Source organism: Trichomycterus rosablanca, chromosome 14 (genome assembly GCF_030014385.1).
Source record: "Trichomycterus rosablanca isolate fTriRos1 chromosome 14, fTriRos1.hap1, whole genome shotgun sequence".
Classification (NCBI taxonomy): domain Eukaryota; kingdom Metazoa; phylum Chordata; class Actinopteri; order Siluriformes; family Trichomycteridae; genus Trichomycterus; species Trichomycterus rosablanca.
This window is the reverse complement of record NC_086001.1, coordinates 730658-750000: the sequence shown is the minus strand read 5'-3', so window position 1 is coordinate 750000 and position 19343 is coordinate 730658. Positions and strand designations below refer to the sequence as shown.

General features: G+C 41.5%; 1 protein-coding gene across 1 annotated transcript in view; it reads right to left on the bottom strand.

Moving 5' to 3' along the window:
* Positions 1-10775: 10775 nt before the first annotated feature.
* Positions 10776-19343, bottom strand: part of LOC134327063 (adenylate cyclase type 4-like) — a 31805-nt gene continuing 23237 nt past the window's right edge. The window contains exons 18-25 of the mRNA XM_063009133.1: positions 18570-18748; positions 18310-18394; positions 14720-14878; positions 14352-14498; positions 13847-13958; positions 13494-13634; positions 12586-12710; positions 10776-11459 (exon numbers count right to left, since the gene is read on the bottom strand). Coding sequence (XP_062865203.1) covers positions 11325-11459; positions 12586-12710; positions 13494-13634; positions 13847-13958; positions 14352-14498; positions 14720-14878; positions 18310-18394; positions 18570-18748 — 1083 coding nt within the window. The 3' untranslated portion in view covers positions 10776-11324. The remainder of the gene's footprint in view (positions 11460-12585; positions 12711-13493; positions 13635-13846; positions 13959-14351; positions 14499-14719; positions 14879-18309; positions 18395-18569; positions 18749-19343) is intronic.

The window sequence follows — 19343 nt, the reverse complement described above, 5'->3', positions numbered from 1 at the left end:
CGTTACAGTGCGATGAATAAGTGTTTCTTCTATTTTTGTGTATTTCTCACACTTACATGTTTCAGATCATCAAACTTTTAAAATTAAATACCCAAGTAAACACTAGATGCTTTTTAATATGTTTGATATTTGTAGAAGTAAAAAAGCATTGAAAGAAAAATGCTATGTTGAAAAAGTAAGTGCCCCCCTCGGCTACTAAATCCAGCACTTAACCAGATTCAATCGACATTTCGGTTCTATTTTACTAGTCACAGCCGGATATGATTACTGTCGGACCTGCTCAATCTAAACATCACTTAAATAGAACCTGTCTGGCAATGTGAAGCAGTCTAGAAGGTTCTAAATAGATTGAATTACATACGCTAAACAAAGTCAGTTAAATCTACCTCGCTGGAGGGCGGCACCGTGGCTCGGTGGGTAGCACTGTCGCCTCACAGCAAGAAGGTCCTGGGTTCGATCCCCGGGTGAAACGGCTGGGTCCTGTCTGTGTGGAGTTTGCCTGTTCTCCCCGTGTCTGTGTGGGTTTCCTCCGGGTGCTCCGGTTTCCTCATACAGTCCAAAGACATGCAAGTGAGGTGAACTGGAGATACAAAATTGTCCAGGACTGTGTTTGATATTAAACTTGTGTGTGCAGAAACTACCTGTTCTGTCATGAAGTGTAAAACATGACGTTAAAATACTAAGAAATAAATAAATAAGTAATAAACCTCTCTGGGACTTGGAAGGACAGCACATTATTCATAAATGAAGGACATCTTAAAAACGCAAGCCTGATCTCCCTCAGTAAAGATCAATGTACACAGATCCACAATAAGAAAGACGCTGGGCAAAAACGGCACTCATGGGAGGGTTGCAAGGCACAAACCGCTACTGACTGATAAAAACACACAAAGGCTTGTCTTGCATTTGCCAAAAAACATCTAGATTACCCTCAAGATTTTCAGGATAGTACTCTATCGACTTATAAGTCAATGGTGGAACTGTACATCTTTAGTGAACACTACGCCAACAGTCAGGCATTGTGGTGGTAGTGTGATGGTCTTTGTTTCTGCAGGACCTGGACAACTTATCACAACTAATAAAACCATGATTTCTGCTTTCTATCAGAAATTCCTGAAGGAGAACGTCCGCCCGCCCGCCAGTTAGTGACCTAAAGCTTAAGCGTAGTTAGGCTATGGAGTAGGACACTGACCAAGCAAGTCCACCTCTGAAGGGCTTAGATGAAACAAAATAAAGGTTTTGGAAGGGTCAAAGCGTTCATGCTTTAAATCTCAGCTCTGCTACCGGCAGGCTGGGCGCCTACATGAACAACGATTGGCTATTGTTGAAGGACAGGGTGCCGGAGGGGATGCCATTACGACCTCTGCTGGCTGATTGATGGCGCTGCACAGAGACGAGGGATGATGAGGATCAGGTTGTGTCTCTGCGTTTCTACTCAACCAGGGGGTCAACATCAGTAGAAAGGAGCGTAATGCAGTGGGGTGATTAGATCCAACTAGATTGGGAGGAAAATTAGGGGAAAATGGGAACAAATGTTTGATTGCAGTCGTTACTACCGAGGGTGCACAACCAGTTATTAGGTTTAGGAAAAAATGACTATTTCACATGAGAGATAAAGGTTTTAAATACGTTTTGATTTCATTTCATTACGTTTTACCACTTGGAATCACTGGGCGCAATGCAGTAAAACCTTTGAACAGAACACCTAACCATCTTCAATCATGTCTGTATGTAGACGCCGGTCTTGCCGATAGCACAGCTGGGGATTCAAACACCAGATTCCATAGATAGAGGGCTAGCGTAGTTTAATAAACTGAATGATCATTTAAAAGCTGCAGTTTGTGTTTGCTTGCGTTATTATTATCTTCTGTTAAATTAGTTGAAGGATCAATTAGTTAAAATTTACTTGCAAAACTGGATCAGAGTGCTGATCTAATCTGTGGCCAAAAGGGTAACTGGGGTCTAACTGTGCACATACCTATTGGTCAGGCAGGCGGGGGGGCTAGCTAAAAACCCTCTACACCAGTTTTATACAGAGATTTCCAGGATAGAACAAAATGCTAATGACAACCAGAGGTACCGTTTGCTTTTTTGAATGTAAAATAATTTAAGCTTTTAATGGGCGCTGGACCCGCAGGTTAAAACCCCTGGTGCTGCTTTAAAATGAAGACCTGTGGTTTATATTTACTCAGGGGGAACAAGACCAAGATGAAATGCTAATTTAAAGTGAAGTGTGGCTGATTAGTGTTAGACTTTGCATGGCGTGTCCACAAAGCAACAAATACGAAAACAAATCAGGCTTGATCGGTCGCAGTTTAACGATAAATAAATAAAACAGCTATATGAACCTCTCTGTATCTTTAACCCCACATACTCCTGCCATATAATATCAGTGATATAAGACGAATAATACCTACCATTATTGCCGTGTCCCAAACAACATACAACTATACTAAACTATACTAAATAGTATGTGGGCGGCACAGTTGCACAGTGAGACAACGGAAGGACCTGGGTTTGAGACCCCGGAGCAGAGACCAGGGTCTTTTCTCCCTGTAGCTGTGTGGGTTTCCTCCCACAAGTCCAAAGACATGCAGAAAAACATATTGTAATAAATGTGTGCTGACACTAAGTACATAAAATGGTCACTAAGTCAATACTAAGTCAGTTATAGCTCAACGTTGGCAAAGCGTTCCCATTAGAGCAGCGGTCCCCAACCTTTTATGCACCACGAACTGGTGTTATATAAGATATCATTTTTAGGTTTAAATAGGTTTAAAAATATTGCACACAAATGATGTAAAATGAGATTTCCTAGGGGTGATATGGGACAATAACACCCAAAACAGACGCAGTGAAAACTGCTTTTCTAGCCATCTCTAATCTTTATAATTTCTGTGCGGCCCTATAACAAATGACCCACAGACCGGTACCGGTCCGCGGCCCAATGGTTGGGGACCACTGCATTAAAGCCTTAATTAGGCAGGTAAGAAATTGGAAATGCATGGTGCCCTCTACACAGAATGGCATGACAGCGAATTGCAAATGGAGGAAAGCTCAGTGAGCATTTTGCGTTGGTGCTTTGCTTAAAGGATTTGCAACCTGAGTGGCAGTGCACTGTAAGCTGCGTGACAGAGCAAAGCTTTGTACCTCTTCTTTGTTCCACCACTGCTTTGTACTCTACATTTACCTGGTAAAGAAGAATACCAATGTGAAATATAAATATGGACACTTATTTCTTAGCTGTGGTTAATGAAATGTGACAGAACTTGAGCTATTTGCTGCTGAGTGTGAAGCAGCTAGTAGAACATCAGCACCTCCAGGCCTGAGGCCATGGTTGAGGCGCGTCTCCTTCTCATGGTGGGTTTATGAATGCTGAAGTGCTGAAGTGACGCCTGCCGTTATTGGATCTGTCTGGGTTCTTTTGTGACTCTACGGATAATTCATCAGTGCCTTTGTACGAACATGCTCATCCCAAATTTCATACTGTTGTGGTGGGCGGGGGAGTGGTTGTCGGGTGTGGTATTTAACAACGGTGTCCATGGAAGCACGGAGAAATTTGCGTGCCGGGCAGCAGTGCATGACAACATCACAACCCAAGACAGTCGGAGAAACAGCGTCCATTTATTAATGTTTAATGGTAAAGTGATCCATGGGGGTGCTGAAGCCTATCCCAGCTTTTCAATGGGCGCATGGCACACAGTAGCACCCTGGACGGGGTGCCAGTCCATCGCAGGGCAGACACACATACACACATTCACCTATAGGGCAATTCAGTATCTCCAGTTAACCCGACTGCATGTTTTTTAGACTGTGGGAGGAAACCGGAGCCCCCGGAGGAAACCCACACAGACACGGCTGTGAGGCGACAGTGCTACCCACCGTGCCGCCCTCATTTGGAATCTTATTATTTTAATAGAAATGCTTAAAGAATTTTCTTTTGTTCTTTTTTTAGTGTTCAAGTTTTCAGGAAATGAAGAATTTACTCACTCTGCACGTTCTCATTGGTAAGGTTCATCAAAAAACTCTCAAAAACACATTACCACATCACTACATATTTACATTTAGCAGACGCTTTTAAAAAGCAACTTACAGTACTGTGACAGTATACAGTCTAAGCTATTGAGGGTTAAGGGCCTTGCTCAAGGGCCCAACAGTGGCAACCTGGCAGTGGTGGAGGTTAAACCAGCGACCTTTTACTTACTAGGCCAGTTCCTTAACCACTAAGCTACCACTGCCCTTACACATGCACTGTATGTACAGTTCAGTTCTTTAACATGTATTTAACACCCAGAATTACTCCCAGATTCTCTCGTTGTGAAGTTTTTAAAGCGTGTTTTACATTTAGATGATCCACACTGTAAACTGTCCCCTCCACAATCATTGGAACCCTTGGTAAAGGTGGTAAGGCTGATAAAAAGGGCTAAATTAGCTCAATCTCAGAATATCTGAGAAAATCCACCTTTAATCAAAGTAAATCTCTAATCATGATGTTGTTGTTTTTGTCAGAACTACATGAGCCACTATTACTGGCACCCCTGGATTTAATACTTTGTATGATCTCTCTCTGCCAATAAATCACCACTTAGTCTCCTATAACACACATGGAGAGTACAGAGCAGGGGATTTAGGACCATTCCTCTTTACAGAATCTCTTTTGGCCGTCCAGGGTCCCAGTTCCTCTCTTATGCACTCTCCTCTTTAGCTCACCTGAAGAGTTTGCTATAGAGATTAGATATCAGATGCTTGAAACTATTCTTGAGTTGATCTGGACGTACCTTTTGGAGCATTGTCCTGCTGGTAGATGACCAATGATGACCCATGTTTTCTTGGCAAGGGCAGACCGAGTTTGATTTGAAATGTCCTTGTATGTACACAAACAAGGTTCACAGAGCGTTTGGAGGGAAAACGGACCCACTACAGTATTTCACACTGGGCATCAGAAATGTGGTTTAACAAGAGGTGTGTACCAATAATTTAGTCACAAAAAACTGTCACAGAAATGTCTACTGTACTAGCACACGTTACGTACAGGTGTATCTTACTTCTGACGTCAACATTAATGAGAAAATATTCACACTTATTAGCTAAAAGTAAACAAATACTTTGATTAAATCCATAAAGAAAAACTCTACAATGATCTGCTCCACAGGGTTGGTCCCACTCGTCCTGCCGGGCCATCGTAAGTACTATCTGATCCAGCAGGGTCAAACATGGAACGATGCCCAGGCTTACTGCCGTGCCCACCACGTCGACCTGGCCACCGTGGAAAGCTCTGCCGAGATGGACCAACTTCAGACCCAAAATTTCATTTCTGCTGCTTGGATCGGGCTGTACAACAACGTGGACGGCTGGCACTGGTCCTATAACAACGAGCTGCTGGGAAGCTTTGTAAACTGGGGGTCGGGTGAGCCTAACAACTTTGGTGGACGTGAAGGATGTGGGCTCGTGTACAGTGGAAGCTGGTTGGATGTAGACTGTACAGAATCGCATCCCTTTCTGTGTTTCGATGGTGAGAAACTATTCATTTATATTCTGTTGCTAATCTACCTCGTTTATCCAAATCGCTGTGCACACACTGGTACCCATGTTCTCAGTTGCGGGTCTTTGCACAGGCGCTTCTTGCTTTTTCAAGATCATAACAACATAAATCGGGCCTGTTTGTTGAATTTAAAGGTATTTCTTACGTTTCATTTGACTTATATTGTATCCTGCACCCAGGATCAACCTGAGATATTTCACGTTCTGTCTGCTCGACATCCATTCCTGCATTTCAGGCCTGCAACACGTTGGGAGGGTAAAGCATTTACTACTTTATAACACTGCTGTTCCTTCTCACGACACTTAATAGACGTTTTGGGACAGAGGAAACAGAATTATGATGTGTTTAGGTCTTATTTTGTCCTGTTCGTCATCCAAACACATCTTAAGGTGTGAAACAGTACATGGTTCAAAGTTCTGCCCATCTTCGCTCTTCAGAGACTCGGGCTTTCGAGGATGATGATTGCAGTGACCTGTCTGAAATCCTTATTTACTTTTTGTACCTCATTACTCGTCCCAATTTGTTTTGGAATGTGTTGCAGGCCTGAAATGCAAGAATGGAGGTTTATTCCTGCATTTCGGGCCTGCAACACATGATCAAGCACGATCAAGCTCAAATACATTTAGGTCCAAGCACGACCAGTTCCCTATTAATGTGTTTAACATTTAAGTTTACATGTACAGATCTTCCCCAGTAAACATTTCCTTACTCAAGTACAAGTAAACAACCGTTTAAAACATAAATCTTCTAAATAAATAGTGTAGAAGATCAGTAAGTGCATAATAGTTTCAGTTTAAGTGCTTAGTAAAGAGGTAACAAAGGTCTTTTGACAGGGGATGCTGGTTCCACCACGTTGGTTCTGGTAAAAACAAGAGTCTTGATGCCCGTCTTCCTTGAGTTCTGATTGATGGATAAGGATAAACGAGACCTGTGGCTCAAATGTTGTGTGTTAAAGAGCAAAGTTTCTCTTATGTAGATTAAAGCTGCTCAATTTTTTGATTTGTAGGCAACATCATTGTTTTAAAGTGAATGCGAGCAGCTACAGTAAGTGATATTAACCAATCAGTGATGCTGATGATAGTGTGCCAGCATTTGGGTTGGTTGAAAACCAGACGGGCAGCTGCATTTTGAATTATTATTTACTTTTTGTACCTCGTTACTCATCCCAACTTTTTCTGGATTGTGTTGCAGGCCTGAAATGCAGGAATGGACGTTTATTGATAAAGATCAAAATATAAAATATCTGGGGTTCATTCTGTCTGCATACTGTCCCAACTTCAGAAAAAGATCAAAATAAACTAGTGATTATGAACTTTAACAATTAATTAACTTCGGAAAATGCTGATAATCAATATATGTATTCAAAATAGCAAATGATAATAATTTAGTATTAGTACTACTTTTTAGTAGTATTAGGTAGTAGTTTAGTTCAGACATACTGAAGTTTTCTTAATTTATCAGCAGCTTAATTATCGGCACATCCTGCGAGCTGATTGAATGCATTTAAACATGATGTTTACAGCAGGAAATGATATTAATCCCAATTTTTGTATTCTTACAGACAGAAACTCAGGTCCCGACAGATACATTTACTATGATAATCCTCAGACCTGGCTCAGAGCTACTGTAGGCAGTACCACACTGACCTGGCCAGCGCAAGAGACCTAACCGAAAACACGGCTCTGATTGTGGCTCCTTCCTGGACTTGGATCGGCCTGTTCAGAGACGGCTGGAAGTGGTCAGACCAGACCGACGTGTCCACCATCCCATGGATGCCTGGAAAGCCTGACAATGCCCAGTTGAATGAGAATTGTGGTTATTTATGTAACGCACAGGTCGATGATGATCAGTGCTCAGTCGTTCGTCCTTTCTTCTGCCATTCAGGTAGAGTAAAGCTTCATTCAGCTCAGATTAACACCCATGATCAGTGTAGGATGTTAAATTTCACATTTGTTTCTGCATTTCTGCATCCAGTGATCACAGGACAGCAGCAGATCCTGAGGGTGAAGGTGCGGTCGGATCAAGGCGTAAATAATCCAACGCTGATGTCGATAACATTAGAGATGGTGAGTCTTTCACAACCCAAGACTGTAATTACTGCAATATGTGGATATAAAAGTACTGTTCTGTTCTTCAGATCAAGCAGAAGCTGATGGAATATGGGCTGGCTGAGAATATCACCGTGAAATGGAGAGAACATCCAAGTTAAACAAGAATAAAGCAAATAATGAAACGGTAAAACAATTAAGAGTGGAAAAACAGAATTTATATTTAGGGAATATACACTGATCAGCCATAACATTAAAACCTTTTTTTCTACACTCACTGTCCATGTTATCAGCTCCACTTACCATATAGAAGCACTTTGTAGTTCTACAATTACTGACTGTAGTCCATCTGTTTCTCTGCATGCTTTGTTACCCCCTTTCACCCTGTTCTTCAATGGTCAGGACCCCCACAGAGCAGGTATTATTTAGGTGGTGGATGATTCTCAGCACTGCAGTGACACTGACATGGTGGTGGTGTGTTAGTGTGTGTTGTGCTGGTATGAGTGGATCAGACACAGCAGTGCTGCTGGAGTTTTTAAACAACTGCCACTGCTGGACTGAGAATAGTCCACCAACCAAAACTATCCAGCCAACAGCGCCCCGTGGGCAGCGTCCTGTGACCACTGATGAAGGTCTAGAAGATGAGCGACTCAAACAGCAGCAATAGATGAGCGATCGTCTCTGACTTTACATCTACAAGGTGGACCGACTAGGTAGGAGTGTCTAATAGAGTGGACAGTGAGTGGACACGGTGTTTAAAAACTCCAGCAGCGCTGCTGTGTCTGATCCACTCATACCAACACAACACACACTAACACACCAGCACCATGTCAGTGTTACTGCAGTGCTGAGAATCATCCACCACCTAAATAATACCTGCTCTGTGGGACTACAGTCAGTAATTGTAGAACTACAAAGTGCTTCTATATGGTAAGTGGAGCTGATAAAATGGACAGTGAGTGTAGAAACAAGGAGGTGGTTTTAATGTTATGGCTGATCGGTGTATGTAGCTATTTGATTAATGTATAAAATGTACAAACAACTGACTTAGTCTTTATTTATTTATTATTTATTCATGTGGAGTTTTGCAGTTTATTCGCTTATATTTTGCTCACAAAGCAAAAGCTTCAGGAACCGAGAGTTCACGTCATTGTGAGTTGGTTCACCAATCTAGATCTATATATCTATATGTTCATATGTGTTTCTATATATTGTAACTGAAAGAGTAAAAAGTAAATACAAAATGTAATAAATAAATATTTACACAAAAGCAACATTGAATTAAAGAGAAATGAGAATAATTAAATATTCTAACATTACAGAAACAGTGTAAACAGAGAAACGATAGTTTTGAACTCTACACGTACTTTCACATCCTTCATTATAATTATGGGATATAAAACCCATAAGTCCATTAATAATAACGAATAAACTATCATGACGTTTGTCTTCAGAGAAACGGTCCAGTAAAAAGTTTCAAGTAAACATGACTTCATATTACAGTGAAGCCTCTCGAGTAGCTCCCTGTCCAGTACGTACGTTATATTTACATTTAAGAGAACTGGAATAAAGTCAAATAGAAATAATGAAGGAAAATTTCATCTCTGAAATGGGAGTGGGAAGTGGGAAGTAGATTTATGTACTGTGTACAGAACGAATGAAATCTGGTGGATCAGGACTTGTTTCATATCAGTCGAACATCTTGTAATTAATGTACATCACGCTGCTGTTTATTTCAAATGAGTTCATAATTATGAAGGTAATAACTGGGTCTGATTTTCTTCATTTATTAACAGTATTATTAAGTTTCGGACCTATTTTATATCTGAACTACTGGGATTTCAGTCTGGCTTACTGTTTTTATTTATTTATTTATACACTATATTGCCAAAAGTATTCACTCCCCCATCCAAATCAGTGCATTCAGGTGTTCTGATCACTTTCATGGCCACAGGTGTATAAAACCGAGCACCTGGGCATGCAGACTGCTTCTACACACATTAGTGAAAGAACGGGTCGCTCTCAGGAGCTCAGTGAATTCCAGCATGGTACCGTGATGCCACCTGTGCAACAAGTCGCTACTAGATATTCCATACCAAGAGATTTTGGATAATTTCATGCTCCCAACTTTGTGGGAACAGTTTGGGGATGGCCCCTTCCTGTTCCAACATGACTGCGCCAGTTTGGTGTGGAAGAACTTGACTGGCCTGCACAGTCCTGACCTCAACCTGATAAAACACCTTTGGGATGAATTAGAGCGGAGACTGTGAGCCAGGCCTTCTCGTCCAACATCAGTGTCTGACCTCACAAATGCTCTTCTGGAAGAACGGTCAAAAATTCCCATAAACACACTCCTAAACCTTGTGGAAAGCCTTCCCAGAGGAGTTGAAGCTGTTATAGCTGCAAAGGGTGTCGACATCATATTAAACTCTGTGGATTAAGAATGGGAGTCACTCAAGTTCATGTGTGTGTGAAGGCAGACGAGCGAATACTTTTGGCAATGTAGTGTATATATTTTTGTTTATGCATTTTCTCCCTTTTTAGCGCGTGCAATTGCCCGATTGCGTCACGCTTCCTCTCCACCAATGCCGATCCCCGCTCTGATTGAGGAGAACGAAGCTAACCCACGCCCCCTCCGACACGTGGGCAGCAGTCGTATGCATCTTGTCACCTACACTTTGACGAGTGCAATTTAGATCAGCACTGTGTACGGAGAGACATGCCCTGACAGCACTCTTTTCTCATCTCTGTGCAGGTGGCATCAATCAGCCAGTTAGTTATGAAAGAATCCGGCTTAATCCTACCCCTATCTGAACAACAGGCCAATAGTTGTTCATGTGGCCGCTCAGCCTTAGCCGGCAGGCAGAGCTGGGATCTCGAAAACATCGTACCAGTGTGCGTTTTTACTGCTGCGCCACCTGAGCGTCCGGTCTGGCTCACTGTTTACGTTCCACCATGTGCTTCATGCTCCTCAGTTCCCTGAAGCCTGACACGATCAAGCTCAAACACATTTAGGTCCAAGGAAGACCAGCCACCTAATAATGTGTTTACATTTACGTTGACAATTTTACCCAGAGAGAGTCGTACAGAACATCTTCTTTACTCTGGTACAAGTAAACAACCGTCTAAAAACATAAATCTAAGGAAAACTTGTGCTTTAATAAATAAATAGTGTAGAAGATCAGTAAGTGCATGATAGTTTCAGTTTAAGTGCTTTTTAAAGAGGTAATAAAGACAGGGGACGTTGGTTCCATCCCCTTGGTTTTGGTAAAGACAAGAGTCTTGATGCCCGTCTTCCTTGAGTCCTGATTGGGGGATTAAGATGAGCGAGACTTGTGGCTCAAATGCTGTGTGTTAAAGAGCAAAGTTTCTCTTATGTAGATTGGAGCTGCTTTGTAGGCGACATTGTTTTGAAGTGAATGTAAGCGGGTACAGTAAGTGATATTAACCAATCAGTGATGATGTAGCAGCAGTGGGGTGATGATGATGATGGTGTGGCAGTGTTTGGATTGGTTGAAAACCAGACGGGCAGCTGCATTTTGAACGAGTTGAAGGGGTTTTATAGAGGACATGGGGGCTCATGCCATGAGGGAATCGCAGTAGTCTAGTCCAAGATGACCAGTGACTGGAGGAGAACCAGACCGGCTTTTACAGAGAGGAACGGTGGAACATTCTTGATGTTGTAGAGAAAGACCGGGCGTGGTCATGGACCGCTCACCATCAGGAGGTTGTAGTTACTGTAGGTGGTGCGCAGATTCGTGGTTGATGAAGTAGGTGGTTAGCTCTCCTTTCCCTTTGACGGTAATCACCCCTCTCCTGGTGGTGCTGAAGCCCACGCTCTCCGCTACCTGCGCAGTTTCTTCAGTCACCTGCAGGGGGCGACACATTATAAATAATGCAGAAATACAGGACAAAATACCAGAATCACCACGCAAAAATATAGTTGGTTTGTCTTAGTCTGCATTTACTAGGGTGTATTAATGCCAAGATTAATAAAATAAAATAAATAAGTAAAACATTCAGTGTAATTTTCTTGTTAAAATGGCACAATGTTTACTTAAAATGACAGGATTCTATGTGAAAATGACCATTTTTATGTAAAAAAAAAAAAAAATGTATGTTAAAATGCCAATTTTTGTTAAAATGACAGATTTTTATGTTAAAATGACAATTCTTACATTAAAACAACAGATTTTTATGTCTAAACAACAACCTTTACAATAAAATTACAGATTTTTATGTTAAAATGACAAATGTATGTTAAAATTACAGTTTTTATGTTAAAACGACAACTTTTACAATAAAATGACAGATTTTTATGTTAAAACGACAGATTTTTATGTTAAAATTACAAATTTATGTTAAAAAAAACTATTTTTATGTTAAAAATTATGCTGTCTTAACATAAACATGTTTAAATGTTTTAAAACCAAATAGTGTTTATGTTAAAACAACATAAATTTTATGTTAAAATGACAGATTTTTATGTTAAAATGACAATTCTTACATTAAAACAACAAATTTTTATGGTAAAACAACAGATTTTTATGTTAAACTGTTATTTTACATTAAAATGAGCATTTTTATATTAAAATAACATAATTTTTACATTAAAATGACATACTTTTATGTTAAAATTACAACTTTAAAAAACCCTGTACTAGGGTGTATTACTGCCAAGCAAAAAATAAATAAATAAATACAAACATTGTATTTTTCTTGTTAACTGTACTTTTCTTGTTAAAATGGCATATTGTTGACTTTAATATGACTGATTTTTATGTGAAAATAAGAATTCTTATGGTAAAAATGACAATTTTCATGTTTAAACATAAACATTGTTGTTTTAACATAATGTATCATGGTGAAACTAAATAATTGTATGTTAAAACTGTGATGTTCAGATTTGTTCCTGACAGATTTATAATAATGAGAGGGTGAGGGGATTCGTCTCACTCTTCTCATGTATGTTTGGGGTTGTGAGCTTGTACTGACCTGTATTTTATCCAGAACCCCGGTGCTGTCCATCCTGCTGGCCACGTTCACCGCGTTCCCCCAGATATCATACTGAGGTTTATGAGCTCCAATCACCCCCGCGATTACAGGGCCGTGGTTTATTCCTAAAACCAAAAACACATGAGCTACAGGAAATACACAAATAACCGAGTCCCACATGTATAGACGTGTACACACATATACACACATTACACACACATGTACACACATGTACACACATGTACACACATGTACACATTATACACACATGTACACATGTACACACATGTACACATGTACACATATACACACATTATACACACATATACACACATGTACACACATGTACACACATTATACACACATGTACACACATATACACACATTATACACACATGTACACATGTACACATATACACACATTATACACACATATACACACATTATACACACATGTACACACATGTACACACATTATACACACATGTACACATGTACACATATACACACATTATACACACATATACACACATGTACACACATGTACACACATTATACACACATGTACACACATATACACACATTATACACACATGTACACATGTACACATATACACACATTATACACACATATACACACATTATACACACATGTACACACATGTACACACATTATACACACATGTACACACATGTACACACATATACACACATTATACACACATGTACACACATGTACACACATTATACACACATGTACACACATGTACACACATGTACACACATATACACACATTATACACACATGTACACACATGTACACACATTATACACACATGTACACACATGTATAGATGTGTACAATACACGGCCTGAACTGGGAGGAAGTAATGAAGACGAGATCGTACCGATCCTGAGCTTGAAGTTGTTGAAGGAGTGTCGGTTGATGTTGTCCAGTCTTCCCATCAGTCCGATGGCGAAGTCCACCATGCTGCGTACGTGATGCTTACATGCGTCTACTTCCTGTCCCAAAACACCGGCCTGCACCCACACACACACAGGGACAGGTTAGAGCCTTCCCCAAACTGTTTTATATCTAAATAATGAATTTTCTACACCTAGTTGTGATGAATGTGACCTAAACATGAAACAGTATGCTGTACCGACTGCATTCCAAACATATCGACTTACAAACCGAAGAGCTAATTATAGTGCGGAACACGTTCTGAAACGCGGCTGAATCCCGGCGTCTGATTGGCTCTTACCCGTCCCTCCTTGTTTGTACTGAGATTAATGAGTCCGGCGGCTGCCATGTACGTCGTCCCGATAGTCTTAATTTTCTCCACCGAGCTGAACTTGGGTTTACTGAGGTGCTGCAACAAGACAGATACAATTATTATTATTATTGTTATCATTTTTATTATTATTATTATTATTATTATTTTAATTATTATTATTATTATCGTTTTAATTATTATTATTATTATTATTATTATTATTATCATTTTTATTATTATTATTATTCTAATTATTATTATTATTATCGTTTTAATTATTATTATTATTATTATTTTAATTATTATTATTATTATTTTAATTATTATCATTATTACTAATATTATTATTATTTTATTATTATTGATTAGTTATTATTATTATCATTATTATTATTTTATTATCAGTTGCATCAGTAAGGGAGTCTGGTATGGGGACCACAGTCACCGTGGTGACGCCTAAATACAGGAGCAGAAGATAAACGCTGGTACCTCGTCGAAGTCGGTGATGATCTCGTTGAGGAAGCGTAAACACTCGAGTCCGTCTCCGTTAATGGTGTTCTCACTGTAAAACTCCTTAAACTCGGGAATCGAAGCGAACATCACACACACACACTCACACGACTGACTGTACAGCTCCTGCACACACACACACACACACACACACACACACACACACACACACACACAATCACTGTACACAATGCTGCAGTATTTAGACTGCATTACAAACTGCATTAAAACAGAGTGATCTCCATGTGGTCTTTACAGCTGTGGGAATTTGTGCCCATTTAGTGTATGTGTGTGTGTGTGTAAGTGTGAGTGTGAGTGTGAGTGTGTGTGTGTGTTCGTGTTCTGACCTGGTTGTGAACGTTCTTGCCGATGAAGAAGTTGGTGACGTGCAGTGGGAGCAGGTTCTCCAGGAGGAGTCGGTTCACGTTCTCTGTTCTCTCCATCTCATCACGTTCCTTCTGAAAACACTTCTCCAACAGGAACTGCACCCGGGCCGCCAGCTCGTCCTGTCACACACACACACACACACACACACACACACATATATATATATATATAGGTACACACACACACACACACACACATATATATATATATACAGTGTATCACAAAAGTGAGTACACCCCTCACATTTCTGCAAATATTTCATTATATCTTTTTATGGGACAACACTATAGAAATGAAACTTGGATATAACTTAGAGTAGTCAGTGTACAGCTTGTATAGCAGTGTAGATTTACTGTCTTCTGAAAATAACTCAACACACAGCCATTAATGTCTAAATAGCTGGCAACATAAGTGAGTACACCCCACAGTGAACATGTCCAAATTGTGCCCAAATGTGTCGTTGTCCCTCCCTGGTGTCATGTGTCAAGGTCCCAGGTGTAAATGGGGAGCAGGGCTGTTAAATTTGGTGTTTTGGGTACAATTCTCTCATACTGGCCACTGGATATTCAACATGGCACCTCATGGCAAAGAACTCTCTGAGGATGTGAGAAATAGAATTGTTGCTCTCCACAAAGATGGCCTGGGCTATAAGAAAATTGCTAACACCCTGAAACTGAGCTACAGCATGGTGGCCAAGGTCATACAGCGGTTTTCCAGGACAGGTTCCACTCGGAACAGGCTTCGCCAGGGTCGACCAAAGAAGTTGAGTCCACGTGTTCGGCGTCATATCCAGAGCTTGGCTTTAAAAAATAGACACATGAGTGCTGCCAGCATTGCTGCAGAGGTTGAAGACGTGGGAGGTCAGCCTGTCAGTGCTCAGACCATACGCCGCACACTGCATCAACTCGGTCTGCATGGTCGTCATCCCAGAAGGAAGCTGACGCACAAGAAAGCCAGCAAACAGTTTGCTGAAGACAAGCAGTCCAAGAACATGGATTACTGGAATGCCCTGTGGTCTGACGAGACCAAGATAAACTTGTTTGGCTCAGATGGTGTCCAGCATGTGTGGCGGCGCCCTGATGAGAAGTACCAAGACAACTGTATCTTGCCTACAGCCAAGCATGGTGGTGGTAGCATCATGGTCTTGGGCTGCATGAGTGTTGCTGGCACTGGGGAGCTGCAGTTCATTGAGGGAAACATGAATTCCAACATGTACTGTGACATTCTGAAACAGAGCATGATCCCCTCCCTTCGAAAACTGGGCCTCATGGCAGTTTTCCAACAGGATAACGACCCCAAACACAACCTCCAAGATGACAACTGCCTTGCTGAGGAAGCTGAAGGTAAAGGTGATGGACTAAACCCAATTGAGCACCTGTGGCGCATCCTCAAGTGGAAGGTGGAGGAGTTCAAGGTGTCTAACATCCACCAGCTCCGTGATGTCATCATGGAGAAGTGGAAGAGGATTCCAGTAGCAACCTGTGCAGCTCTGGTGAATTCCATGCCCAGGAGGGTTAAGGCAGTGCTGGCAGTGCTATATATATATACAGTGTATCACAAAAGTGAGTACACCCCTCACATTTCTGCAAATATTTTATTATATCTTTTCATGGGACAACACTATAGACATGAAACTTGGATATAACTTAGAGTAGTCAGTGTACAACTTGTATAGCAGTGTAGATTTACTGTCTTCTGAAAATAACTCAACACACAGCCATTAATGTCTAAATAGCTGCAACATAAGTGAGTACACCCCACAGTGAACATGTCCAAATTGTGCCCAAAGTGTCAATATTTTGTGTGACCACCATTATTATCCAGCACTGCCTTAACCCTCCTGGGCATGGAATTCACCAGAGCTGCACAGGTTGCTACTGGAATCCTCTTCCACTCCTCCATGATGACATCACGGAGCTGGTGGATGTTAGACACCTTGAACTCCTCCACCTTCCACTTGAGGATGCGCCACAGGTGCTCAATTGGGTTTAGTCCATCACCTTTACCTTCAGCTTCCTCAACAATGCAGTTGTCATCTTGGAGGTTGTGTTTGGGGTCGTTATCCTGTTGGAAAACTGCCATGAGGCCCAGTTTTCGAAGGGAGGGGATCATGCTCGGTTTCAGAATGTCACAGTACATGTTGGAATTCATGTTTCCCTCAATGAACTGCAGCTCCCCAGTGCCAGCAACACTCATGCAGCCCAAGACCATGATGCTACCACCACCATGCTTGACTGTAGGCAAGATACAGTTGTCTTGGTACTTCTCACCAGGGCGCCGCCACACATGCTGGACACCATCTGAGCCAAACAAGTTTATCTTGGTCTCGTCAGACCACAGGGCATTCCAGTAATCCATGTTCTTTGACTGCTTGTTTTCAGCAAACTGTTTGCGGGCTTTCTTGTGCGTCAGCTTCCTTCTGGGATGACGACCATGCAGACCGAGTCGATGCAGTGTGCGGCGTATGGTCTGAGCACTGACAGGCTGACCTCCCACGTCTTCAACCTCTGCAGCAATGCTGGCAGCACTCATGTGTCTATTTTTTAAAGCCAACCTCTGGATATGATGCCGAACACGTGGACTCGACTTCTTTGGTCGACCCTGGCGAAGCCTGTTCCGAGTGGAACCTGTCCTGGAAAACCGCTGTATGACCTTGGCCACCATGCTGTAGCTCAGTTTCAGGGTGTTAGCAATCTTCTTATAGCCCAGGCCATCTTTGTGGAGAGCAACAATTCTATTTCTCACATCCTCAGAGAGTTCTTTGCCATGAGGTGCCATGTTGAATATCCAGTGGCCAGTATGAGAGAATTGTACCCAAAACACCAAATTTAACAGCCCTGCTCCCCATTTACACCTGGGACCTTGACACATGACACCAGGGAGGGACGACGACACATTTGGGCACAATTTGGACATGTTCACTGTGGGGTGTACTCACTTATGTTGCAGCTATTTAGACATTAATGGCTGTGTGTTGAGTTATTTTCAGAAGACAGTAAATCTACACTGCTATACAAGCTGTACACTGACTACTCTAAGTTATATCCAAGTTTCATGTCTATAGTGTTGTCCCATGAAAAGATATAATGAAATATTTGCAGAAGTGTGAGGGGTGTACTCACTTTTGTGATACACTGTATATATGAACACAGGTATACAGGCACACACACAGACAGGTACACACACGTAAACACACAGGTACACACACACATGTACACACACACATGTACACACACACAGGTACGCATACACAAGTACACACACACACACATGTACACACACACAGGTACACACGCACAGGTACACACTCAGGTACGCATACACAAGTACACACATACATGTACACACACACACACATGTACACACATACACACGTGTATACAGAGACACGGACACACACACACACACATAAATATATATGAACACACAGGTACACACACACAAACAGAGACACACATACACATATGCATATACACACAAACACGTATATGAATACACACACACACATACGTATATAGGTATACACACACACTCTCACACACACATTTACCTGTCGGGTGAGAATGAGAGAGCTGAAGTAGAAAACACAGAGCCAAATTCCAGACATGATCTTCGGTTCCTTCAGAACTCCAGGTCTAAAACACACACACACACCCACACACACACACACACACACACACTGTTAACATCCATCACCACTGACCCTCCTGTATTGTTTTATAGGGTTTTATTGGGTTCCAGAGGTTCTGGGAGTGGTGCTGTGGGTACTGGTGTAATGTAGACGGTGTGTGTGTGTGTGTGTGTTGTTACGTGGAGTGGTTCTGGTAGAGCTGGTAGACGTAGCAGTCGGAGCGTGGTGCGTACACGTACAGGAACAGAGCCAGGTACACCACCAGCGCCAGGGTCAGGAGGAGGAACTTCACCGAGAAACACACTCGTACAAACACCACCACGCCCATCATGGCTAACAAACAACAGTACAGATAGTACTGCGCACACACACACACACACACACACACACACACACACACACACACACACACACAGGATTATAGAACGGTAGATTAGAACCATGTATTAATACAGTACCGTTTTAACCCTGGGTCACTGTGGCCTCACAGTCCTTTCACAGTTGTGTGGAGTTTTGTATGTTCTCCCCATGTCTGTGTGGGTTTCCTCTGGTTTGCTCCAGTTTCCTCCCACAGTCCAAAGATGTGCAGTAAGATTAACTGGAGACACTAGAAATTACACTCAGTGTGTGTGTGTGTGTGTGTGTGTGTGTGTGTGTCCTGTGATGGATTGGTGACCTGTCCTGGGTGTTTCTTGCCTTTCGTTTAATGAATCAGACCCACTGCGACCCTGACCAGGATAATAAATAAATGACTGAATTACTTAATACAAATCAATGAACAATCAATTAATAAATGAATAAAAAAATTAGTTAATTATTAATTAATTAAAAATTAATACATTAATAAATTAATGAATGAACAAACAACCGAACATTTAGTTTGGGAACTTGGGAATTTTTTAGTGCTTATGATAATTTAATTTTTATCAACAAACCTTGCTTTATCCTGGTCA